The following is a 26,023-nucleotide window of genomic DNA, read 5'->3' as shown; positions in this document are numbered from 1 at the left end:
GTGAATATAGTGGGGCAACATTTTAACCCAACCACGTCCACGATAGTCCAGCGTTACCGGTTTAATACCGCTGAGAGGACCCTTGGAGAATCCCTTGCCGATTTTCTATCCAGGCTACGCAGGATTGCGGAGTACTGTGACTATGGTGAGACCTTGTCAGAAATGTTACGCGACCGTTTGGTTTGCGGTATTAACAATGCGGCCACCCAGAGAATGTTGTTAGCGGAGCCAACATTGACTTTTCAACAGGCCATTCAAATAGTATTGCCCCGAGAGAGCGCAGAGCGAGGAGTACTGGAGCTACAGGGAATGGAAGTGCATGCCTTGGGGCGCAACCCCTTCCGTCTGAAAACGTCCCCCCGCACTCCTGCGGTACCTTGGGCAAGGCAACGTCCGGACCGACGCCAGTGGCCGTCGGACATTCCTCCCCGAAGGGAGCCTTCTCCAGAGCCAATGGATGAGGAGCCATGTCCGTGTCAGACTTGTAGGCGCCAACCCCTTTGCGGACGGCGGTCCTGGGGGCACCAGAGGTGCCGTCGTTCCGACCAAAATTGGGACCAGCCCAGGGGCTGTTTATATGTCAAGAATGATCACTTGGGGAAGATAGGAAGACAAAATCGTAATGCTATCCTCACCTAGTCACTCTTCACAATTCTCTCTGGTTCAGTGAAAATTTGTCTTTGTTTAATTCCATTCATGTCTCTCTAACCGATCTGAGTAACTCCAGCTTTTGGCTTTTCTTACTAAGAAGAAGAAAGCAAAGGGACTTGGTCTCATTTGTCTATATCCAGCCCTTTGGCAACATCTTCTGCAGTCATATGCGCATCTTCTAAAAGAAGACATCCTGTTCTACATCTCCAACAGCTCTCTTTCTCTTTCACTGTCTGTGTTGTGAGACTGCTTGTCCAACATCCATTTCTCAGTGAGCTGCAATGTCTTCCAGTTAAACACACAAAACCAGAAGCCATTACCTAACCACAGACTCTGTGCCCTTGGCACTAATTCTATCCCCCTTGTTGGCCACTGTTGCAATTTATGTGTCCTATTTGATCCAAGCTGACTCTTAATTCCATTTACTCTCACTCTGTAGGATTGCTCATCACTGCTCTTATCTTATCTGCTGCTATTCTGACCCTCTGTCCGACATCAATTTCAGGGGCGAAATTCTCCGGTATCGGCACGATGTCCGCCGACCGGCGCCAAAAACGGCGCAAATCAGTCGGGCATCGGGCCGCCCCAAAGGTGCGGAATCCTCCGCATCTTGGGGGGCCGAGCCCCAACCTTGAGGGGCTAGGCCCGCGCCGGACTAATTCCCGCCCCGCCAGCTGGCGGAAAAGGCCTTTGGTGCCCCGCCAGCTGGCGCGGAAATGACATTGCCGGGCGGTGCATGCGCGGGAGCGTTAGCGGCCGCTCACGGTATCCCCGCGCATGCGCTGTGGAGGGAGTCTCTTCCGCCTCCGCCATGGTGGAGACCGTGGCGAAGGCGGAAGGAAAAGAGTGCCCCCACGGCACAGGCCCTCCCGCGGATCGGTGGCCAGGTCACCGTGGGGGCACCCCCCGGGGCCAGATCGCCCCGCGCCCCGCCCCCCCCCCCCCCCCAGGACCCCGGAGATCGCCCGCGCCGCCTTGTCCCGTCCGTAAGAGAGGTGGTTTAATCCACGCCGGCGGGACAGGCATCCTAGCAGCGGGACCTCGGCCCATACGGCCTGGAGAATTGCGGGGGAGGGCCCGCCAACCGGCGCGGCGCGATTCCCACCCCCGCCGAATCCCCGGTGCCGGAGAATTCGGCAACCAGCGGGGGCGGGATTCACGCCAGCCCCCGGCGATTCCGGGTCGGAGAATCTCACCCCAGATTCTTTAATATGCCAATACCTTAATCCTTTTTCACACCATGCATTGGTTAATCATCGTCCCTGTCTGTGCTGGCTCACATCAACCCAATATATCCAATTTAAAATTCTAATTTTCTTGTTTGAATACTGTTATGCTTTGTTCCTCGATACTGCTGCAGTCCCCTTCAATGTTACAACTTTATCAAACCTCGGGCCCTACTGGCTCTGATTTTTTGTGTGTCCTGCCTTCACTTTGTCTCTATATTCTGTCCCTACCTGGGCACCATGTTCTGGCACCCTTGCTTAACCCTCTCTCCCTCTCCCTTTAATGATCTCCCTTAAAATTCATCTCTTTGATCAGGTTTTTGATCACCCTTTCTAATAACTCTTCCTAAGGCTTGGCACCTATTGATTTCCAATTATTTCTGTGAAATGCCTCAAGATTTTTTTTTAATGCAGTAAAGGTGCTTTAATGCAGAGTTGTTTTCTCTGGCAAGTGTAAGGGAAAACATTTCTAGATGAAGGATATTTTTATCTTATAAATCATCTGCATGTTAACATCCAGTTTTTGCATGGAGCAGTTTTTACTTTTAAAATCAGTTTTTGCTGCTTACTGATCTAATCGAGTGTGCAATTTCTGACCAATTGAACTGAAAGCCAACGATTCTTTAATCGTGGAATCCACTGTGCGAACAATTCAGATTTTCTTCCTGGCTTGCCCTTCATAGCTGCCCCTATCTCCTGTCTGTTGCCATCGCTATTCCAGGAGGCTTGAAATCTACTGCTTACAAATGATAAGCATTTCTGCTTGTTGAATCATTTCAGGAGATGGGGAATTCTGCCCGTAACTTGCTATACTCGCCAATTCCATGCCCCATCAGAGACATCAACTTGGAGCCAGGGTGGACATGATGAATCAATAGTGACTTTGTGGGAATAGGGTTGTGGGGGAAGAGAACTATACTGGTGTGGGAATTGGGTTCGAGGAGGGAGTAGAATTCTGGTATGAACTGTGGGGGTGAGAAGAGCTGTGACCTGAACTGGGAGATGGGGAAAGATATCCGGTGTAAACTGTGAAAAGAGCAAAGGGTAAAGAAAACTGTATGAAAACAAAGGGCAGTACTAACTTGAATTGATGTGACATGGAGGCAAAAGATGCCAACGTACCCTGGAAAGAGGGAAACATTTATTTTAAAACAAGTGAATGCTCTAAAAAGCTAGAAAACGAGAAGATTTAACCACAGAGACTTGCAGTACATACCCATTGTAATCTGCAATTTCTCTGGACGGAAATTAGGTAAAAGTTCCAATTGTTTCAGCACACATCGTTCTATAATATTTTGCCATGATTGGGCCTTGTCAAGGTAATGAAAGTGGATCTGTGGATGGGCCCTAACCAGTGCTTTCCTTTGATTCATTTTAATGTTTTACAATGTTTTCTGTAATCTCACCATTGAGCGAGTGAATTCATTCTAGAACACTTGTTACAAATTTAAACTGAGCTTTTTCGGATAAAAAAATCATGAACCTGCTTTGGGTGTCATGTAGAGTTGCAGTTAATGCTACGTTCAGCCAAGAAAATGTGCATTTACACAATAGTCACTGAAATATTTATTCACTTGGTGCGCACACTGAATTTGAAGGGAAGTTGGCTGAATGGTGATTGCTGGTAGTATTTCTTGAGCAATCTTTTAGTACGATGTATCCAATTCAATTTTACTTTATTGTCCTTACAGATAATCATTTTGGATATTCATTGCTCATTCCATTAAAAATTACCGACAGTAACCAGGAAAAGAAAGAAAATTACTCTATCACAGAGACTTAACTTTAATGTTTGGCCTGGCTTCATGTGTTTAGATTGTGTAGCGTATGGTTAAACTTTCATTTATGGGGCTATCAATGTATTGTACATATAGCTGATTGATTATGAATGTGATGAACCATTTTTCCTGTGTTATTGTAATGAGCTATAAATTGGATTTTTTTTCATTAATCTGACCATATCAGCCCCCTTTTGTTTTCTTTCCCTTGACTACTGCCACTATCAAAATTTGTGAAACATGTACGTCCATTCTAGATTGACATTGACTCAACTACCACATTCAAAAGTTCTGGTTGACACATAACTTTGCTTATTCTTCACCAGCTCAAATCCTGTGCTGAAGAATATGTGGCCAGAGGGAAAACTGAGCATCACCGAAGTGACTAAACGCCCATTAACTGCTGCTACTTTGTTCAAATTTTCAATGATTGCATTGGTAGAAAACTTGGCATCAAAGGTAAGTCAGCCATAAGTGTTTAGCATTCCCAATCCACCTTATTTCTCTACTTTAAACTGAACAAGCAAATATTTTGGTGCAATCATCTCGTAATTTGCCTGTAATTTTAGGATATCTGCTTTTTAATGAACAATATTTACTTTTTTTTAATGGAACCACAATCTAAGAGAGACAGAATTTACATTTACTAAAACCCTGTACAACTTGTATAATACGGTAATATAAAATATATAAAAATTACATGATATATTTTCAATTTGAAATCTGCAAACTGCCTTTTCACTGATGTCAACACATGGAGTGGAAAAAGTGCAGTTTCAACACTTGGGAATCGGCAATCGATTCCAAAAGGTCATTGGGTCCTGAATTAGTCCCCAGTAGGAAATATTCTGCGGCAGAGAAAGACTTCTTAGCCTGGGCTCTGAAGCCTAGATTTTGCCATTATCATGTTTGTATGACATTGCTCTTCCAATGTTAAAGGAGCCAATAATCCTTTTTTAAATAAATGCGTTGCTGCCTGCAGTAAAATAGTACACCAAGAAAATTAAGAGTTTGTCTGCTAATATTGATGCCGCTAATGGTTTCCTTGCAGTGGAGGAACTATATAAACAAATAGTGTGCGCATAATGAGGTATTGCAGTGTACTTGTACAGTATTGACTCTTTTTTTTAAAAATTAAGAAAAATTTTAGATTACCCAATTCATTTTTTCCAATTAAGGGGCAATTTAGTGTGGCCAATCCACCTACCCTGCACATCTTTTGGATTGTGGCGGCGAAACCCTCTCAAACACGAGGAGAATGTGCAAACTCCGCAGGGACAGTGACCCAGATCTGGGATCGAACCTGGGACCGCGGCGCCCTGAGGCAGCAATGCTAACCACTGCGCCACCGTGCCAGTATTAACTTTTTAATGTTTTTCTTCCACCTACTTACACTCGTGCTATCTCTTTCCTGCAGCTAAGAGAACAGAAACAGGTTGATATCTCAGAGTCAATCTTTCTCATCCGATATTGAGCTAATAGAAACTTGGGTCCTGATGCCCTTGGAGAATGTATTGCCGAAAACAAGTATTCATTCTAAGATTCAGTGAACTAGTCAGCTGCCAGTAAACTGTTAGCAGTATAGACCAATTGTATTTTTGGACTGGAATTTGACTAAAAACTATTCCTGGCCCTTTGAAAGGTTTCCACTGTCTGATGTTGTACTCTTGGGTCAAGGAAAGACATTTTTACTTTGTCTGAACTGGAAAACAAAAGACTTAACTGGGTAATGGTAGAAAAGGAGCCAGAGAAATTTGTACGATAATTGTAGCAATGATTGAGACATCAGGAAATTAAAGTTGTGGTGCGTTAAAATCGAAAACTAAATTGCTTTCTGCTGTTTGTTAAAGAAGAAGCTCTACATGAAGGTTTTTTCCCCCTACTTTCTCATTGGACATGAAAGGCTCTCTTGATATTGATTGTAGAGACGGTGAAGCACAAATGGCTATTGTACAGATCGCTTGAAGAAAGAAACTAATTGGACTATGAATGCGGGAGGCAGGGAGCTGTCAGCATGTTCAACCAGAATGTGTCTTTTTATCAGTCTGTGATTTATCAGCAATTGACATGTTTTGTGCTGACCTGAGTCGGTGGCTTTAGCACTTTTTTTTTTCTATTCGTAAATTATCTTTGTTTCACATGGAGGTAAAGTCAATATGCTTCACTTGCTACTTCGCATTCACTAAAGCCTTGCAGTAGCTTTACAAGGGTACTATTTATGTAACCTAACCATAGTTTGCTCATGTATGTCATCTTGTGAAAAGGAACACCTTTGCTTGTCTGCTCAATAAAATAGCAACAATTTCCCCTTGCCCAATCACTTTGCATTTGGCTAATTTTGTAACTTGTTTTATCTTGTTCTTATGGTACAGCTGTCATTGGCAGGGGTAACAATGTTTTTTTTTTTGGTATGGCAAGGGCAACATGGGTTGAGCTGCCTTCTTGAACCACTGCAGTCCATGTGGTGTAGTTAATCCCAACAGTGCTGTTAGGGAAAGGGTTCCACTATTTTGACAAAGCAACAGTGATTTCCATATTTGGATTTCATAGAATTTACAGTGCAGAAGGAAGCCATTTTGGCCCATCAAGTCTGCACCGGCCCCAGGAAAGAAATGGTGTGGGACTTTAAGGGGGCCTTACAGGTGGTGGCTGCTTTTGTTCTTCCAGACTGTGGGTTTGGAAGGTGCAATAATGGCGGAGAAAGTTAATGCTTAAAGTGATGGATGGGTTGCCAATCAAACAGGCTGCCTTGTCCTGGATGGGTTTCAGCTTATTGAGTGTTGGAGCTGCAATTTCCAGGAATATGGACAGTATATTATCCTATTGCTGACTTGTGCCTTATAGATGGTGGACAGGCTTTGTGAAGTCAGGAGGTGAGTTACTCACTACAGAATACCCAACCTCTTATCAGCTCTTGCATTAGTCATGAACCCCCGCCACTGCCCCCACTCCCTCCAACTCTTCTCCCCTGCCCCTGCCCCTGCCCCCCCCCCCCCCCCCCCCAAACGTGGATGTTTATGGGTTAGGATTCAATGACAATAATGCGTTTGAGTGTCAATGGGAGGTGATTAGATTCTCTATTATTGGATATTTTCATTACCTAGCACTTGTGTCCACAAGCATGGGAAAGGAAACCTCTTGCTGATTACCACCAGTCCCGCCATATTGGGTTGTGAATGGATGGTGGACAATTAAGCAACTAACAGGAGGAGGATCCACAAATATCCTCATCCTCAATGATGGGGGAGCCCAGCACATCGTGCAAAATACAAGACTGAAGCATTTGCAACAATCTTCTGCCGGAAATGCTGAGTGAATGATCTATCACTGCCTAGTCCCGAGGTCCCCAGCATAACAGGCTTCAGCCAATTCGATTCACTCCACCTGATATTAAGAAATGGCTGAAGGCACCGGATATGCAAAGGCTATGTGCCTCACAACATTCCAGCAATAGGACTGAAGACCTTTGCTCCAGAATATGCCGTGGCCCTGGCCAAGCTGTTTCCAAACAGCTACAACATTGGCATTTTCCTGGCAATGTAGAAAATTGCCCAGGTATTCTCTGTGCACCAGAAGTAAGAAAGATGTAACCTGACAATTAACACCACTTCTCTCGACTCATGGTCATCAGCAAAGTGATGGAAGATGTCCTTAATGGTGCTATCAAGCATAACCAGCAATAACCTGCTTACAGATGCTCAGTTTATGTTGTGCCAGGACATTCAGCTCCTGATCTCATTACTGTCCGAGTACAAACGTAGACAAAAGGGTTAAACTCGAGAGGTGAGGTGAGAGTGATTGCCATTGACATCAAAGCAGGATTTGAGGGAGAGTGTCATCAAAGAGCACAAGCAAAACTGGAACTGATGGGAATCGGGGGTAAAACTCACCACTGACTGGAGTCACACAGAACACAAAGGAAATGGCTGTGGTTCCAAAAGAGAAAATGCTGGAAAATTTCAGCAGGTCTGGCAGCATCTTTAAGGAGAGAAAAGAGCTAACATTTCAAATGCAGTTGACCCTTTGTCAAAGTTGGCTGTGGCCGTCTACAAGGCACAAGTCAGCAGTGTGATGAAATACTCTCCACTTGTCTGGATGAATGCAACTCCAACCACACTTGTGAGGCTTGACACCATCCAGGACAGAGTAACCTGATTGATTGGCACCCCATTCAGCACCTTCATCATCAACGCTCAGTGGCAGCAGTATGTATCATCTACAAGATGCACTGTAACAACTCACCAAGGTTCCTTTGATACACTTTCCAAACCTGTGACCTCTACAACCTAGAAAGCCCAGGGCAGCAGATGCATAGGACTACCACCACCTGCAAGTTCCCCTCCAAGCCACACACCATCCTGACTGGAGTCTATATCACCATTCCTTCACTGTCACTGGATCAAAATCCTGGAACTCTCTCCTTAACACACTGGGTGTACCTGTACCATATGGACTGCACCTGTTTAAGAAAGCAGCTCATCACCAACTTCTCAAGGGCAATTAGGGATGGGCAATAAGTGGCGGCCTATCCAGTTACCCCCACATCCCATGAATTACTTTTAAAAATTGATAAGGAGCTACATAAAGAATACCACATGAGAAGGTATCTTGTTGGGTTAATAGAGGATTTGCTAACTAACCGTAAACAGAGTGGGGATAAATGTGTCATTTTCAGGTTGACAAACTGTAACGAGTAGAGCACCACAAAGATCACTACTGGGTGCTCAACTATTTACAATCTGTATTAATGAATTGAATGAAGGAAACACCTGTGTTGTAGCCAGATTTGCTGCTGTTACAGAGATAGATAAGGAAGAAGATTCTGATGAGGACACAGTCTACAAAGTGATCTAGATAGGTTCTGTGAGTAATGCAAAATTTGCAAGATGCAATACACACGGTGGAAAATGTGAGGTTGTCCACTGAGGCAGGAAGATGAGAAAAGCAGAATGTTATTTCAATGGAGACTGCAGAATGTTGCGATACAGTGATTTGGGTTTACTTGTACATGAATCACAAAAATGCTAGCTTGCAGATATAGCAAGTAATTAGGAAGGCGAATGGAAAGTTGGCCTTTATTGCAAGGGGGTTGGTGCATACATGCAGGGAAGCCTTGCTACAATGGTGAAGAGCATTGGTGAGAGCACACTTTGAGAGCTGCTTGCTGTTTTTGATCTGCTTGCTGTTGTGGCATGGCTGATGGTTAATGCAGAGCTGCACAAATCCCAAAGGGAAAATTGAAACAGCTGCCAAAATGGTTTTTACAATTTATATACTATGAGGAGAGGTTCTCAAATCCAGAAATGATGTCCCCGACTACTTGTGATTATTTTATAGAAAAGTACATTTCCCTTTGAGGCTGACAGCAGCTGATGAATGAAAATGAATGTAAATCGCTTATTGTCACGCGTAGGCTTCAATTAAGTTACTGTGAAAAGCCCCTAGTCGCCACATTCCGGCGCCTGTTCGGGGAGGCTAGTTCGGGAATTGAACCGTGCTGCTGGCCTGCCTGGGTCTGCTTTAAAAGCCAGCGATTTAGCCCAGTGAGCTAAACCAGATCCTTAAGGTTTCGCTTTGTTTATAGGAAATATTTTTAAAAATATTTTTATTTGGTTTTAACATTTTATACATGAAACAAAAAACCAAAACAATGCAGAACAGCAAACACCCCCCACTCTACCAACCAACACCCCAATACCTCAAAGAAACTCTCCCCCTCTCCCCCCCCCCCCTCCCCCAAAGCAGCTGATGGTAACCAACTCTTTAAAATGAATAATAAACAGACCCCCATCTCTTGTGGAACCTCTTAATCACCCCCTCAAGGTAAACCTAACCTTATACAAGAACAGGAACTCCCAGCAGGTCCCCAAGCCGTACTGAGGCACTGGGCGGAGAAGCTGACCTCCTCCCCAACAGAGCCCGCCTGTGAGGAATTAGCGAGACGAAGGCTAAAACTTCTGCCCCGCTCCCGTCTGCAGATCGGGAAAAGTCCAACACCCCAAATATGGCCCTCAGGGGACTGGGCTCCAAATCCAAGTGCCAAATCACCAGCATGGTGCTGAAAAACCACACCTAAAAGTTCTCCAACTTTGGGCAGGACCAGAACATGTGCCAGACCTCTCCCACACCGTTCAGAAGTGTCCTCCACCCCCTGAATCAACTGGCTCATTCTTGATCTCGTCAGGTGCGCCCTGTGCACCACTTTTAACTGCATTAGCTCCAGCCTTGCACAGGAGGTTGAGGCACTCGCCAATCGTAAAGCCTCACACCACAACTCCTCCGCACATGCCACCCCCAGCTCCTCTTCCCACTTGGCCTTAACCCCTTCCAGCGACACCATATCCTCCTCCAAAATCATCACATAAGTCACCGAGAAGAACCCCTCTTCCAACCCCATCGACAACAGCCCCTCCAACAACGAAGAGGGAGGTGTCACCGAAAAAGTCAGGAAAACCTTCCCTGCAAAGCCCTTCACTAGCATCAGCTTCAAACCCGCTGCAACCTTAAAATGCTGCCAAAATTGCCTCCAAATCCTCAGCGTGGCAAACACGACAGGCCTACCCAAGTATTTCTCAGGGACAAATGGGAACGGCGCCGTTGCCAGCACACACAACACAGCCCCACCCCCCTACAAGTGCCTGCCTCCGTCTTCACCCATGTTGCCTCCGGCCCCCTACCCCAGCCCGCATCTTCTCAGCGTTCGCCGTCCAATAGTAATACATCAGATTCGGAAGAGCCACACCTCAACTGTCGTCCTTGCTGAAGCACCGTCTTCCGAATCCTCGCCATCTTCCCTATCCATACCAATGAAGAAATCAACCGTTCCATTTCCATAAAAAACACCTTCGGTAAAAAGGCTGGCAAGCACTGGATTAAAAATAAAAACTGCAGCAAGATATTTATCTTTACTACCTGCCCCCAGCCTGCCAATAATAGGGGAAGGCTGTCCCACCTCAACAGATTTGCCTTAGCCCCACCAACCAGACTCGTAGAATTCAATTTACGGAGCTGGGCCCAGACCCGAGCCACCTGCACCCCCAGGTACCTGAAATGAGTAGTCGCCACACGAAATGCCAATCCCCTCAGGCCAGCTCCTGGCCCCGGAGAAAAACAAAAAAACATTCCCTCTTCTCCAAGTCCAATTTATATCCCGAAAAAGCTCCAAATCGCCTGAGCAGTCCCATTATATCCCCCACGGTGGGACCCTTGTTAGAAATATACATCAAAGGTCGTCAGCGTACAGGGACACCTTATGCTCCACCAGCCCTCCCCCACTATCTCCCTCCACTTATCCAAGCTCCTCAGCGCACTGGCCAAGGGTTCTATCGACAGCGCAAACAAAAGGGGGGACACCCCTGTCTCATTCCCCTCTGCAGCTGAAATTACCCGAGTTCATCTCATTTGTACAAACACTCGCCTTCGTTTCCTACAATAATTTGATCACGCCACAAACTTGGGCCCAATCCCAAACCGCTCCAACACCAGAAGTAAATAGCTCCACTCTACTCAATCGAGCGCTTTCCCCACATCCAGCGCCAAAGCCCTTTACTGGCATCAGCTTCAAACCCGCTGCAACCTTAAAATTCTGAGGGGGAGAGCACCACATTTAACAAGCCCCGCACATTCGAGGACAACTGCCTATCCTTTACAAACCCCGTCTGATCCTCCACAATCACCTGCGGAAGGGAATCCTCCAACCTAAGAGGCAACATTTTGGCAAGAATCTTGGCATCCACATTCAACAGAGATATTGGCTGATATGACGCACACTCCATCTGGTCCTTATACTTTTTTAAGAACAGCCAAATAGATGCTTGTCCCATTGTCTCCTGGAGCACCCCTTTAGCCACCGCATCCTCAAACATTTCCTCCAACAGCGGCGCCAGGCTCTCCAAAAACATCTTGCAGAATTCCACCAGGTACCCATCTTGCCCCAGTACTTTACCCATTTGCATCTTCCCTATTGCCGTCCAAACTTCCTCCATTCCCATTAACTCCTCCAACCCCGTCTTCCCTTCCTCTCCAACTTTAGGACACTGTCTGGCTTTCTTCTGTGTCTTGTCGATCTTCGAGGCACTGGTTGAACTTGTGTTGCTCTCTTTGGTGTTGTCCCTTAATTTGGCTCTGTTTAATTACGTTTGCTCAAGAGTCACCAGGTATCTTTCGACACCGCCACAAAGTTTAAAAACCGAATACTGATCAAAGACTCGATACACCAGTTAGTAAGTTCAAAAGCAATGCTCGTTTATTTACACACGGTCAAATCTACTCATGCATAAAACTCTACAACCTAAACTATCACTATTACTAAAGCCTATACTTGGCTTCGGGTGCCCGCTCATTCAGAGGAACAATGGCCGTTGCTCAGTTCTGAGGCTGCTGGGTTGAGCTGTTTATAGGATAGCAACTAGGAGTGTCTATCTCGTAGCGTGCGTTGACTTGGAAATTGCTTGGTCTGGCGTAGCTGCTAGGCTGGTCTCTCTACGCTGAGAGCCAAGGCCAAAGAAGAAAGATTCTCTCTTGGGGAATACTTTTTATACCCAAAAGGGCTTTGCGCCCTTTTGGACGGGCCTTGAACTTGGCCTCAATTATTTGGGCCTTTCCCAATCATTCTTATCAATCTTCCTCCAATAGAGGTGTGGGTTCCCTGGTTGCTGGGCGTGTCCTAGGTGGCCGTTGGTTTGCTTTGTTTGAGTCTCCTCTGGCGCCGGGGTGTCTGTCTTAACATTGTTCATCTAAATGTTTCCCTTTTGTCCCCGGAGATGGCTCATTAGTATGTCGATGACTTAGCAGTTTCTGTCCTGTCTGAGAGCCACTGCTCTAATCAACAGACAGACCTTGCACCTGCTTGCTTTTCAGTATTGTCCAATTTTCCCTGCATTATTTGCAAGTGTCCATCCCAGATGGCTACACTCCCTCCTTGTGATCCTCAATGTGACGCGTGAAGGGTCACATTACTACGTCGTCTTCATCCTCTGACCAAACAGGACACCCATACTTAGGCTCTACACTGTCCTATCCTATGCAACATAATTTTACCTAAACCATTTTAAATACATTCATTATCATAAAACGCTACGGGGCGCTATGACATTAATACATGCATTACAGAAAAGTAAAAAAACTGGAACCTCTAACTATTCTCAATAAACTATCCTTATTCAAACAATCCAAAAATAATCTATACAGCTTAACCTGTACAAAATAGCAGCACACAACTTTTTCTGGCCTGGCAGTCAGACACCGAGGTTTACATCTCTTTATTCCACAGAATACATAAACAAAAATGGATGCGCTTTAATCCGTCCCAAGGGGTTCGGGGGGTCTGGTGAAATCTGAAAATGGGGGGCCTAAACCTGTATACCGGGGTGCGAGAGCGATATGCTCTCTTTCGCCATTTCCTAACTCTAAATGTTTGCACGACACTGCAAAGTATCGCCAGCACTAAGAGTGCTTCGACTACATATGACAATGAGTACCAGGTGATAAACTTAACTCACCAGGTCAGGGAATTGCTAGATGACGCGGGGCTAGTTATCTCAGGGTTCTGTGTATTGCAGGGGTGAGAATCATTTACGGTTTGTGTGGTATGGGTCAGGGGGGGGAAGCGTCCGCGTGCAACTGAAGGGATCCCGCTAAGATCCATGTGAACACGAAGGCTGTCTTCATCTTTGTCGGTCTTCTTCTTTGTCTTCCTCTGGGGTTCCTGAGGTTCCGGAGTTCTGTGGACACAAGCATCATTTCTGTTATTATCTTGCTTAAGAACTCGGATGTCTGTCTGTCTGTCCTTTACGACCTCCGCAAAGCCATCCGGAATGCCAAGAGAGAATATCAAATCAAGCTAGAGTCACAGACAGACTCTCGGCGGTTGTGGCAAGGACTAAACAACATAACGGGCTACAAAGCGAAGCCGAACAGTATCTCTGGCAGCAGCGCACCACTCCCCGTTAAACTCAATGCATTCTATGCTCGGTTCGAGCAGGTAACCAACAATCCGCTGGCGAGTGCCCCAGCAGCCCATAATTCACCCATACCCACCATCACAGCTTCCGAAGTCAGATTGGCCTTCCTGAAAGTGAACCCTCGGAAGGCGGCGGGCCCAGACAGGATCCCTGGTCGTGCACTCAGAGCCTGCGCGGACCAGCTGGCAGAGGTATTCACGGACATCTTTAACCTGTCCCTACTCCACACCTGCTTCAAGAAGACCACCATCATACCGGTACTGAAGAAGAACCAGGCAACGTGCCTCAATGACTACCGACCAGTGGCCCTGACTTCAGTCGTAATGAAGTGCTTCGAGAGGTTGATCATGAAGCGCATCACCTCCATACTCCCAGAACGCCTTGATCCACTGCAATTCGCATACCGCTGCAACCGGTCCACATCAGACACCATTTCCCTGGCCCTACACTCATCCCTAGAGCATCTCGAAAACAAGGACTCCTACATTAGACTCCTATTTATTGACTACAGCTCCGCCTTCAACACCATAATCCCAGCCAAGCTCATATCAAAGCTCCAAAGCCTAGGAGTTGGCTCCCCACTCTGCAACTGGATCCTCGATTTTCTGACCAACAGACCACAATCAGTAAGAATGAACAACAACACCTCCTCCACAATAGTCCTCAACAACGGCGCCCCGCAAGGCTGCGTACTTAGCCCCCTACTCTACTCCCTGTACACACACGACTTCGTAGCAAAACTTGGTTCCAACTCCATCTACAAGTTTGCTGACGATACGACCATAGTGGGCCGGATCTCGAATAACGATGAGTCCGAATACAGGAGGGTATTCAGGAAGCTAAGGAAATTCGGCATGTCCATATTGACTCTTGCCAACTTTTACAGATGCACCATAGAAAGCATCCTATCACGCTGCATCACAGCCTGGTATGGCAACTGCTCGGCCCAGGACCGCAAGAAACTTCAGAGAGTCGTGAACACCGCCCAGTCCATCACACAAACCTGCCTCCCATCCATTGACTCCATCTACACCTCCCGCTGCCTGGGGAAAGCGGGCAGTATAATCAAAGATCCCTTCCACCCGGCTTACTCACTCTTCCACCTTCTTCCATCGGGCAGGAGATGCAGAAGTCTGAGAACACGCACGAACAGACTCAAAAACAGCTTCTTCCCCACTGTCACCAGACTCCTAAATGACCCTCTTATGGACTGATTTCATTAACATTACACCCTGTATGCTTCATCCGATGCCAGTGCTTATGTAGTTACATTGTATATGTTGTGTTGCCCTATTATGTATTTTCTTTTATTCCCTTTTCTTCTCATGTACTTAATGATCTGTTGAGCTGCTCGCAGAAAAATACTTTTCACTGTACCTCGGTACACGTGACAATAAACCAATCCAATCCAATCCTTTATTGCCAATTTCCCTTTATAATTGGTCACCATCTGTGACTCCCTCTTTTTTTTAAACCAAATATTTGGGACAAGACATCTGAGAAAAATACTGACATAGTGCGGGCTGTCTTGCAGCCTGTGCAATCTACCATCCTAGTGTTTTAGGATGTAAATAGCATACGGAAGCAACCTAAGGGTTGCCAAAACCAAACAAAAGAATTTCGAACTGAAAGTGCCAAAATGGAGAGCGTATGGGCCGCGGCGGGTAAGAAATGGGTGGAATCCCCGGGTAGGATGGTGATCAATGCCGTTTGTGCTCTACCCGAGCGTAGCTGACTAGAGGGGGGGTCCTCGGGCAGGGCGGGGACCAATGCCGTTTCTCCACTGCCTGAGCAACCGGCAAGAACGGGTAAGAATGTGGTCGTCATGGGGGCTGCCTCTCGAATTAGGAGAGTAGCTATGAGTGGTGTCTGTCGACAAACTAGTTCCTCTGAACGGTTGTCTGGGGACAAACTTGTTCCTCTAAAAGGCATTGGGCGTCAATGAAGTGGTGACATGGGGCCGTGAAATCTGTCGAGTTTACGAACAACACTTAACATTAGTACTAACGAACAAACATACAACAAACATGGTGCAAGTTCCATCAGAAAGGACACCGTATCTCTCCAGCGGTTCCTTTTTTCTCCATCATCTGGACACCTCACTGCTCAATAGCGAACAGGGTCGCAAAGGGATTTGTTTGGTGGGAGTCAGACTCTAAGTCATCATCTTCTCCCAGCTGCCAAACTCTTGACTGTAGTAACCGTGCTAAAGCTGCTTGGGGCGAATTGGGGTCCATCTCATCATTCCGGATGAGCCTGAACAAATTGTCTCGGTGCCAGAATCGTGTGTCGAGGTTGGAGCTACTAGTTTTCAATCCATAATCGTCGGGCGGTGGATCTGGGTTAGGGCCTTTGATATATGTAATCACGAAGGGGTCAGTGGAATCATGCTCGGATTCGCTGGGAGTGGGGCCTGGTACAGGGGTATAGTCATAACGTGGTGTGCTGTGGCTATCGTCATCGTGATCGCTATCACTGTCGCTGTCGCTGCTGGTTGAGGGAAGGGAGAGGCGGAGTCGTGCCTCTGGGGGTGGGGTTGAAGTTGTGTCTGAGGGCGGGCTAGACTGGTTGGGGGTGGGTAGAAATACATCATCTGTGGGCGGGGCGTGCTCGTCTGCTGCGAGCAGGATGTGGTGTGTGTGGTTATTGTGCGAGCCGTAAGCCTTGAGCTGGTTTATATGAAACCACGCAGACTCACCATTGGGATATGTAATTTTGTATACTGAGGGGCTGACTTTGTCCGAAACGGAGTACTGTCCGGAAAATTTTGGGGAAAGGAATGAACTGGTGTGTCGGGAAAGCATGACTTGTTGCCCTACTGTAAACTCAGTGGCGTGTACTGTTTTGTAGAAATAAGCCTTGCTCTGTTTCTTCCTGGTTCCAAGTCTCACAGCTGCTGCGATTTGGGCCGCCTTTATGTTCTCTAACAATTTTCGAACCACATTTTCATGCGTGAGGGCTGTAACTGCAGGGTTGGCCAAATCTAGTCCGAATAAATACTCTGTCCCTTTCATGGGGCATCCGGTCATGAGAGTGTGGGTGGTGTATCCTGTGGACGTGGATACCGTGTTTCTTAAAAACATCAAAACAAATGGGAGAACTGAATCCTAGGTGCTGTTATTCTGCTGAACCATTTTTCTGAGGGTGGCTTTTAATGTCCTATTCATCCTCTCTACAATACGACTTGACTGGGGGTGGTATGCCATATGAAACCTTTGTCGAATGCCAAAAATCGTGAGGACGTTTTTCATTACACGTCCTGTGAAATGGGATCCTTGATCGGATTCTATACTGCGAGGGAGTCCCCATCTTGCAAAGATGTGGGGCGAAATTCTCCGGTATCAGCGCGATGTCCGCCGACCGGCGCCCAAAACGGCGCAAATCAGTCTGGCATCGCGCCGCCCCGAAGGTGAGGAATCCCCCTCATCTTGAGGGGCCGAGCCCCAACCTTAAGGGGCTAGGCCCGCGCCGGACTAATTTCCACCCTGCCAGCTGGCCGAAAAGGCCTTTGGTGCCCCGCCAGCTGGCGCGGAAATGACATCTCCGGGCGGCACATGCGCGGGAGCGTTAGCGGCCGCTCACGGCATCCCTGCGCATGCGCTGTGGAAGGAGTCTCTTCCGCATCCGCCATGGTGGAGACCGTGGCGAAGGCGGAAGGAAATGGGTGCCCCCACGGCACAGGCCCGCCCGCCCGCGGATCGGTGGGCCCCGATCGCGGGCCAGGCCAGCGTGGGGGCACCCCCTGTGGCCAGATCGCCCCAGGACCCCGGAGCCCGCCCGCGCCGCCTTGTCCCGCCGGTAAGGTAGGTGGTTTAATCTACGCCGGCGGGACAGGCATTCTAGCAGCGGGACTTCGGCCCATACGGGCCGGAGAATCGCGGGGGGGGAGCCCGCAAACCGGCGCGGCGCGATTCCCGCCCCCGCCGAATATCCGGTGCCGGAGAATTCGGCAACCAGCGAGGGCGGGATTCACGCCAGCCCCCGGCGATTCTCCAACCCGGCGGGGGGTCGGAGAATCTCGCCCGTGTTGTGTTAATATTTTAGCCGTTGTCTTGGCCGTATTAGTTCTCGATGGAAACGCTTCCACCCATTTTGCGAAGGTGTCTATGACCACCAACACATACTCGTAACCATTTCTGCAAGGGGGTAAGGGTCCTCTATAATCTATCTGGAGATTTGTCCAGGGTCCATTAACAGGGCAGGTATGACCAAGTTGAGCCTTTTTTGCATATCTGTCCGGATTGTTCTGGGCACAGATTAAGCAATTCTCTATGTAGTATGTTACATTGGTTTTTAAATCAGGCCACCAGCAGAGCGGTCTGAGATGGGCTAGGGTGGGTTCAATTCCTTGGTGTCCATGATTGTCATGGAACTGTCAAATGATCTGGTTCCTGTCCTGGCTGGGGACTATATAAATGTCATCCTTTAAAATCACACCGTCGTGTGTGGTGATTGCGTTTTTGTATTTATCATACGGGGCTGGGAAGGTACCCTTTAAAACTTCCCTGAGTTTCTCGTCCTCTTTCTGTGCCTTCGCTAGATCCTGAATGTTGGTCTGTGAGACCTGAACTGCGTGTACTGGGGTGCTTTCAGGGGGGTTCCAAAAATAACCATGCCTGGAGCCTGCCTTCGCTAGGGCATCTGCTTTAACGTTACCGGGGGGGGGAGAGCGGTGATGTCTGCGAACCTTAATTATTCTGTATTTTCTATCCTTCGCTGTCTCTAAGATATGGCGGAGTAATAGGGCTGAGGGTAGGGGTTTACCGTCCGCGGAAACAAATTCTCTCGTTTCCCACAGGGGTAGGAATTATGTCAAACTATTACATACAGACAAGCTGTCCGAATAGATGTCTGCTGGGGTCAGGAACGAGTCGGGGTGGTCTACAATATAAGCGATTGCTGCCAGCTCTGCTGCCAGCGAGCCTAAGTGTCCTGGCAACTTTAATGCAATCTCATCTGGACATACCTCCCGCACATGAAGGAGTCAGGGGCATCGGCCGCGTCCCTGAACTCCCACATTGAGCACGAGGAGCATAACACGGGTCTGGGATCTCCTGCCATTTTTAAACTTTACCTTAACTGATTACAAATATAATATCAAATAATGAATAAGTGAAACAAATAATGATTTTACTTACCGATCACAATACTTACCAACCCACGAAGAGTTACATTTCTCCCAGTTACTTACCTTCCCCTGGCCACTGCTCCCGCCGAAAATCTGAAGGCCGCTTCTCCTGCAAGGTAAGTTTTTAAAGGGTAAACTTACCTTCCCGACAGACCCCTGACCACTGCTCCCACCGAAAATCTGAAGCTATAACTTGCGGATAAATGAAAAAGAAAAGAGAGAGCTTACCTGATATTCACTCACCCCCTTAGGTTAGAGGAGGTGGAAGGGTGGGAGACACGACAAGTGTAGTGTCTCGGGTTTAGCAACTACCCAACTTAAATAGAGGTAAAAATCAAACACTTAAGCACCTGCCTGATTCCCAAGCTGCACTCCGGCTCCCTCTCTCTCTCCCGCTCCCGGCAATGAAGGCCGCTGGAACCTGCGGGCAAGCTTAAATACCTACCTGAATCCCAAGCTGCACTCCGGCTCCCTCTCTCTCTCCCGCTCCCGGAAATGAAGGCCGCTGGAACCTGGGGCAAGTTTAAACACCTACCTGAATCCCAAGCTGCACTCGCTGCACTCCGGCTCCCTCTCTCTCTTCTGCTCCCGAAATGAAGGCCGCTGGAACTTGGGGGCAAGTTTAATCACCTACCTGAATCCCAAGGTGCACTCGCTGCACTCCGGCTCCCTCTCTCTCTCCCGCTCCCGGAAATGAAGGCCGCTGGAACCTGGGGGCAAGTTTGAACTTGGATACAAGGATACAAGTTTCAGCCAAGTCTGGTTTCTTTGCGCAATGCACAGGGGCTGTGTACCTGTCTGTGTCCCAAATTGACCACAATTCCCATGGTCCTTTGCAGGTGGCCATTTGACATGGCTACATTCACCGCTCAACAATCTTTCATGAACTTTGTCATTGCTTATACTGAGCACAATCTGATCTCTGATCATGGACGCTTGCAAAGTTACATGTCAGCCTTCAACCTCAAGTCTTTTAGGAAGCTGTCGAACGATTCACCAGCCTGTTGTGAGCGAGTTCGAAAAACGTACCGTTCAAACGTTTCGTTCTTTTTAGGTGCACGGTGTCGATCAAATTTTTTAATGATTTCGTCAAAATTATTCTTATCAGCTTTGCTATTAAACGTGAAGGTATTAAAGATTTCTGTCGCCTGTGGACATGCTGCGGTGAGCAGCACCGCTATTCTCCATTCAACAGGCTGAGCCTGAAGACCTAGAGCTGCCCTGTAGAATGTGAATTGCTGTTTAAAAATGTGCCAATGCGCATCTACTTTACTCGAAGCTGCTGTGGTGTCTTCAAACCTTCCATCCTTGACTTTGATGACTAGTAGTGCGTTGAGCTATATTCTGTTAGTGCTCTTCGTGGTTAATAGAATTTTTCTTCTCTTCTTTGTTACCTTGGTCTTTGATCTTTTAGATCTTCAGATCACCAATCCTGCGACCATGTTATGTTCTCTTGTTTGGCCGGATGGAATTACTGCACTAGAGACCATCTAGTTCATGACTAGTTCAATGTTTATTGATTAACAATAACGTGGGTCAGATACCAATATGAAAAACTACTAAAACCACTAATTATTAAACCACTATTATAAAATTATCTCCAAACTATTACAAATGCGATTATCCACTACAATGACTATCTCCAGACTTCCCGAGTTTGCAGTGCCACATGGTTGTTCACTACTGCCACCTGCTGATTGGAGGTCGTATCTGTTAATATTTACATAACTGCTTATGCATATCATCACAATATCTAGTACAAAAACAAACAGAAAACCCCCCACATTCAGCCATTCTAAACCAGCCAAACATGATAAACCCTGAACAAAAAGGGAAAGAAACCGCTCCCACCAACATATCTCACCATCCCCTCTCAACCACAATAAAAGGAAACAAAGTCCAAACTCAGTTCAGCCCCAATCCTTCAGCCCCAATCAGCCCTCACGAACACCTCCTCCGCCGTCTCAAAGTAATAGTCCCTGGAGTTGTGCGTGGCTCTCAACTTCACTGGGTAGACTACCCTGAAGTGTACATTGCTCTCATAAAGCGCTGCTTTGCCCTATTAAAGGCCACGCGTTGTCTTGCCAGCTTCACTGTGACGTCCTGGTATATTTGAATAGCACTGGGAACCTCCCGATTCTGCTTGGCCCATTTCAAGATCTTCTCCTTCGTTGGTTGTGTGAAAAGAGACTATCGCAGCTCTTGTTGGATAATTTGCCTATGGCTTCGGCTGGAGCGACCACTGAGCCATATCTAGCTCAAAAAGGGAGGTGTTCCTCTCCTTCCCCAACAACTTGGCAAACATCTCCGAAAGGTACTCCGTCGGCTTCCGGCCCTCCAACCCCTCAGGCAGTCCCAAGATCCGAAGGTTCCGGTGCCGTGATTTGTTCTCCAGGTCATCCGCTTTGACTCTCAGCCCTTTATTACTCTCCTCCACCTTCTGCTACTCCTCTCCCATCGAGACGAGCTGGTCTCTGTGCCACAACAATGCCTTCTCCACTGTTCCCGCACCGCCATCAATGTTTTTCCAAGAGCCTCCTATATCGGGGCCAAAGTATCGTCCACCAACGTTTTGAGCGTCATCATCATTTCCTTCCCATGTCACTCAATACGTGGAAAGATGGCAGTCAAATTCCACCGCCATCACCTCGGCCAGCGTGTCCCCCCACTTGTGCGACCTCCACCTACAAATCGGCACTGGATGTCCATTTCTTGGAATTCTGACCAACTATTCTTGCTGTCTGCTGGGCGGTTTAAGGAGCTACCCCCTCACACAGGCTTCAGTATTTTCTTAAATATGTTACTTCCCTTTGACCTCTCCATTGTTTCACCCAGTCTCTTTAGAAATGTTTTCTTCCCAGAATTGATTTTTATTTATTTATTTTAGCTCTTGGGAGTAAAAAAGACTTGCCCTAACTTTACTTTATCCAATTGCACCTTTTTTTTTCTACAACCTGCCTATACTCCCCTTTGAACCAGAACAACCCATTTAAATCTAACCTGGAGGTTGGGTCATTGAGTATATTCAAAATTGATTGAGACAGATTTTTGCTCTGCGCAGGAGTTACTGGCATTGAGGAGGAAGGCAGAAAAGTGGAGTTAAAACCATGAGCAATGATCTTATTGGACGGCGAAATAGGCTCAAGGGGTAAATTGGCTTCCTGCTGTTCCTATAATGTTTCTTATGTTCTTTTGTTTCTGACCATTTCAAATGAGCATACCATATGTGCGACAACCCTATACAGGTTGATCAGCCCTTATCCAAAATTCTGAAAATGAAAAAATTCCGAAATCCGCACTGTTTTTGAGAGCCGACATGATGTTACAAATGGGAAACCTCACAAGGCTCCTAGATGATGCGCAGTTCCTAATGCATATTGCACATGCACAGTTCCCAACGTGTGCTGCACATGCACAGTTCCCAACGTGTGCTGCACATGCACAGTTCCCAACGTGTGCTGCACATGCGCAGTTCCCAACGTGTGCTGCACATGCACGGTTCCCAACACGTGCCGCACCTGCACAGTGTATTCCGATAAATTCCAAAGTCCGATATATGCTCAGCCCCAAGCATTTCGGATAAGGGATTTTCAACTCGTATTAGACCTCAACAAAAAATGGTTGGATTTGAAGCAAGAACAAGTATGAGGAAAGGTGTGAGGCAGGAAGAATAATTGAAGTTCATAAACTTTTCCAGAATTCAATTTTCTTTTTATAGTTGGAGCAAGGTATAAAGTGGTTTAATTGCGTATGATTTTGTTGGCTTCTTCTGTTGCCCAGTCTGTACCAGTAATCTTTAGTTGGTGGGAATGACTATTGAATGGGCTGTCGAAAACAAAGCAGTGGGTTTCCTGTAAGTGCCAATGTCTGTGAGCTGTGCTGCAGTCATACCATGTAGAGTTTGTCATGATATGCAGATAATGGTATACAGACAGGCAGCTAATGAACACAGAGAACAGGACATGACCAATGAGCAGGCAGGACACTCGGGTGGTATCTCACTACAAAAGGCACGAGGCACTCACACTCTGCCTCTTTCCACTGATGAACATCTACACAGTGAGTCAGAGTGTATGTACAGAATCACACCACCAGCACGTGGCTAAGAGCTCGTCTGGTTCAGTCAGACAGAGTAACCACACTGAGGTTAGCAGAGTTGAACTCATAGAGAACTGTGCTACGGGTTCAATAAATCAGGTTGAACTAACTTCAAGGTCTGGAGTATCTTTTGGTTAAAGCTGCATCCAGGTGCAGCCTGTGTTATCCCAGAGTACATAACACAACATGCTACCAGGAGACTGCTTAATCTAGGTGGTTTACCTCAGACCATTCCGTGACGACCAGCGAATGTATCCCGGCACCATGGAGAAGATTCAAGCTCCCCACCAGCTCAGGACCTCCGGCAATCTCAGTGCCAACTGGCGGACATTCAAGCAAAAGTTTCTGCTGTACCTCGAAGCTTCAGACCTCGTGGGTGCGTCTGATGCAAGGAAGAACGCGCTTCTCCTCTCAACAGCGGGTGATCAAGCCATCGAACTCATCAACTCTTTTCACTTCACCGAAGGCCAGGACAAGACAAAGTTTCAGACCACCCTGGACAAGTTTGACAGTCACTGTGAAGTGGACACCAATGAAATCTTCGAGCGCTACATATTCAAACAGCGTCTACAAGGTAAAGATGAATCTTTCAACTCCTTCTTAACTAATCTCCGCCTGCTAGCGCTGTCCTGCAACTTTGGTGATATTGCTGAATTCATGATCAGAGACCAAATCGTGTTTGGAGTTCACTCTGATCCTCTGAAAGAGCGGCTACTGAAAATCAAGCATATGACCCTGCCAGTCGCGATTGAAACACGCACAGTGCATGAGCACGCCAAAAATCACTATGCTCAGTACAAATCAGCTGAAAATGAGAAACTTGCCTCCCACAAGGCAGAGAATGTGCAGACCATCACCCGGATGCAGAGCCTCAGCATTGATGAAAGTGGCCATTTCGCGCGCTTTTCCCGGGGCCCCACGCATGCTCGATGCAAACGGGATAACGAAGTGGCCGACACCCGCACTGCGCATGTGCGACGACGTGCGGAGCATCAGGATGCCGACGTCATATGACATGCTCGAACTGCGGCAACGCCCACTTGAAGAAACACTGCCCTGCAAGAGGCAGGCGCATTTAAACTGCGGGAAGCCTGGCCACTATGCAGTCTTGTGCAGGTCTGCACCACCAGTCAGGGGTCAGCGCTCCCAATTCCGACGACAGCGCGTTCAGAGTGTGCAACAACGATTACAGGATGCTGATCCTGGTAGCACAACAGATCCAGAGGACGAATGCCTGGACTCCGCTTACTGTGTGGGCATCATTACCAATTGTGAATATGCAACATCCAACTCATCATAAATTCAATCCATCCTCGCTGTGGATTCTGCGGACGAATGGCGTGCGGTGATGCAGTTCAACCACTGCTCCATCCAGTTTAAGCTGGACACAGGTGCTGCTGCCAACCTCCTCACACAGGCAGATTTCAAATGCATCAAAAAGCCCCCCAAGGTCCTTCCAGCAGCCTGCAGGCTCCTGGACGACAACGGAAATGCCATCATGGCACTGGGATCCTGCCATCTACTCATCTCCAACCGGAGCACCCATGCACGGTTACGTTTTGAAATTGTCAAGCCGGACAGGGCATCCCTCATTGGCGTGCATGCCTGCAAGCAGCTGAACCTTGTGCAGCAGGTTTACACAACGACATCCTTCAATGTGGATCTTCAGGCCGGCATTGACGACATCCTCGCTCAGTGTCCAGATGTGTTCGACGGGATGGGCACGCTGCCATATCGATACAAGATTCTGCTACAACCTGATGCCAAGCCAGTGGTCCACGTACCACACCTGGTCCCGGCTCCGCTGAGGGAGCGCCTGAAGGCACAGCTCAGGGATTTTCAGGAACAGGGCATCATTTCCAAGGCAACCGAACCGACTGACTGGGTCAGCTCGATGGTATGTGCTAGAAAGCCTTCGGGAGACCTGCGCATCTGCATTGATCCCAAGGATCTCAATAAGAATATAATGCGTGAACACTACCCCATCCCGGAGCGGGAGGAACTCACCAGTGAGATGGCACAAGCACGTTTTTTCACCAAGTTAGATGTGTCACATGAATTTTGGCAAATCCAGCTGGATGAGTCCTGCAGAAAGCTCTGCACCTTCAGCATACCGTTTGGCAGATACTGCTATAATCGCATGCCGTTTGGCATTGTCTCGGCATCGGAGATCTTCCATCGCATCATGGAGCGGATGATGGAGGGCATTGAAGGGGTTTGTGTGTACGTGGACGACATGATCATATGGTCCCCCACCCCTGAAGAGCATGTTTCCCTTCTCCAACAGGTATTCCGCCGTGTCCACATCAATGGCCTGAAGCTGAACACGTCCAAATGTTGCTTTGGCATGTCGACATTCAAGTTCCTAGGTGACCAGATCTCTCAGCAGAGCGTGCGCCTGGACACAGACAAGGTCAAGGCCATCGAAACCATGAAGGTCCCTGAACACAAGAAGGCGGTGTTGCGCTTCCTGGGCATGGTCAGTTTTCTAAACAAGTTCATCCCAAATCTGGCCCCACACATCATGGCCCTACGAGACCTGGTGAAAAGGACAACTGCCTTTGAGTGGAAGGCAGCACATCAGGCAGAGTGGTTGGAGCTGACAGCCAAGCTCACCACTGAAACCGTCTTGGCATTTTTCGACCCAGACAAGGAGACGAAGATCTCGACAGATGCGAGCCAGGATGGCATCGGTGCGGTGCTGCTTCAACGCAATGACACTTTGGCCTGGGCACCGGTAGCCTACGCATCGAGGGCCATGACGCCCACCGAAACAAGGTATGTGCAAATAGAAAAGGAATGCCTGGGTCTTCTCACTAGCATTCTCAAGTTTCACGACTATGTCTACGGCCTGCCGACATTCACTGTCGAGACGGATGATAGGCCTCTGGTCCACATTATCCACAAGGACCTGAACAACATGACGCCTCGGTTGCAGCGCATCCTCCTCAATCTCAGAAAGTACGATTTTGACTTAGTGTACACGCCTGGCAAGGATCTCCTCATCGCTGATGCATTGTCCCGCACAATCACATTGCCTAGTGAACCACTAGAAATCATCCAGCAGATTGAATCACAGGTGCAGCTGTGTGCTAGCACCCTCCCGGTGCCTGATGAGTAGGTGGTTCGTATCCACGAGGAGGCAGCCAAAGACCCTCGCTTGCAGCGTGTCATGCACTA

General features: G+C 47.6%; 1 protein-coding gene across 2 annotated transcripts in view; it reads left to right on the top strand.

Moving 5' to 3' along the window:
- The window catches only part of LOC140398380 (unconventional myosin-Id-like), a 913,794-nt gene that overhangs the window by 280,565 nt on the left and 607,206 nt on the right, over window positions 1–26,023 (top strand). For both annotated transcript variants that reach the window (XM_072487000.1, XM_072487001.1), the window contains exon 14: window positions 3,982–4,114. In XM_072487000.1, the coding sequence (XP_072343101.1) occupies window positions 3,982–4,114 (133 nt within the window). The remainder of the gene's footprint in view (window positions 1–3,981; window positions 4,115–26,023) is intronic.

Source organism: Scyliorhinus torazame, chromosome 21 (genome assembly GCF_047496885.1).
Source record: "Scyliorhinus torazame isolate Kashiwa2021f chromosome 21, sScyTor2.1, whole genome shotgun sequence".
Classification (NCBI taxonomy): Eukaryota; Metazoa; Chordata; class Chondrichthyes; order Carcharhiniformes; family Scyliorhinidae; genus Scyliorhinus; species Scyliorhinus torazame.
The sequence above is the reverse complement of the archived record's forward strand: the minus strand, read 5'-3'. Positions and strand labels throughout refer to the sequence as shown.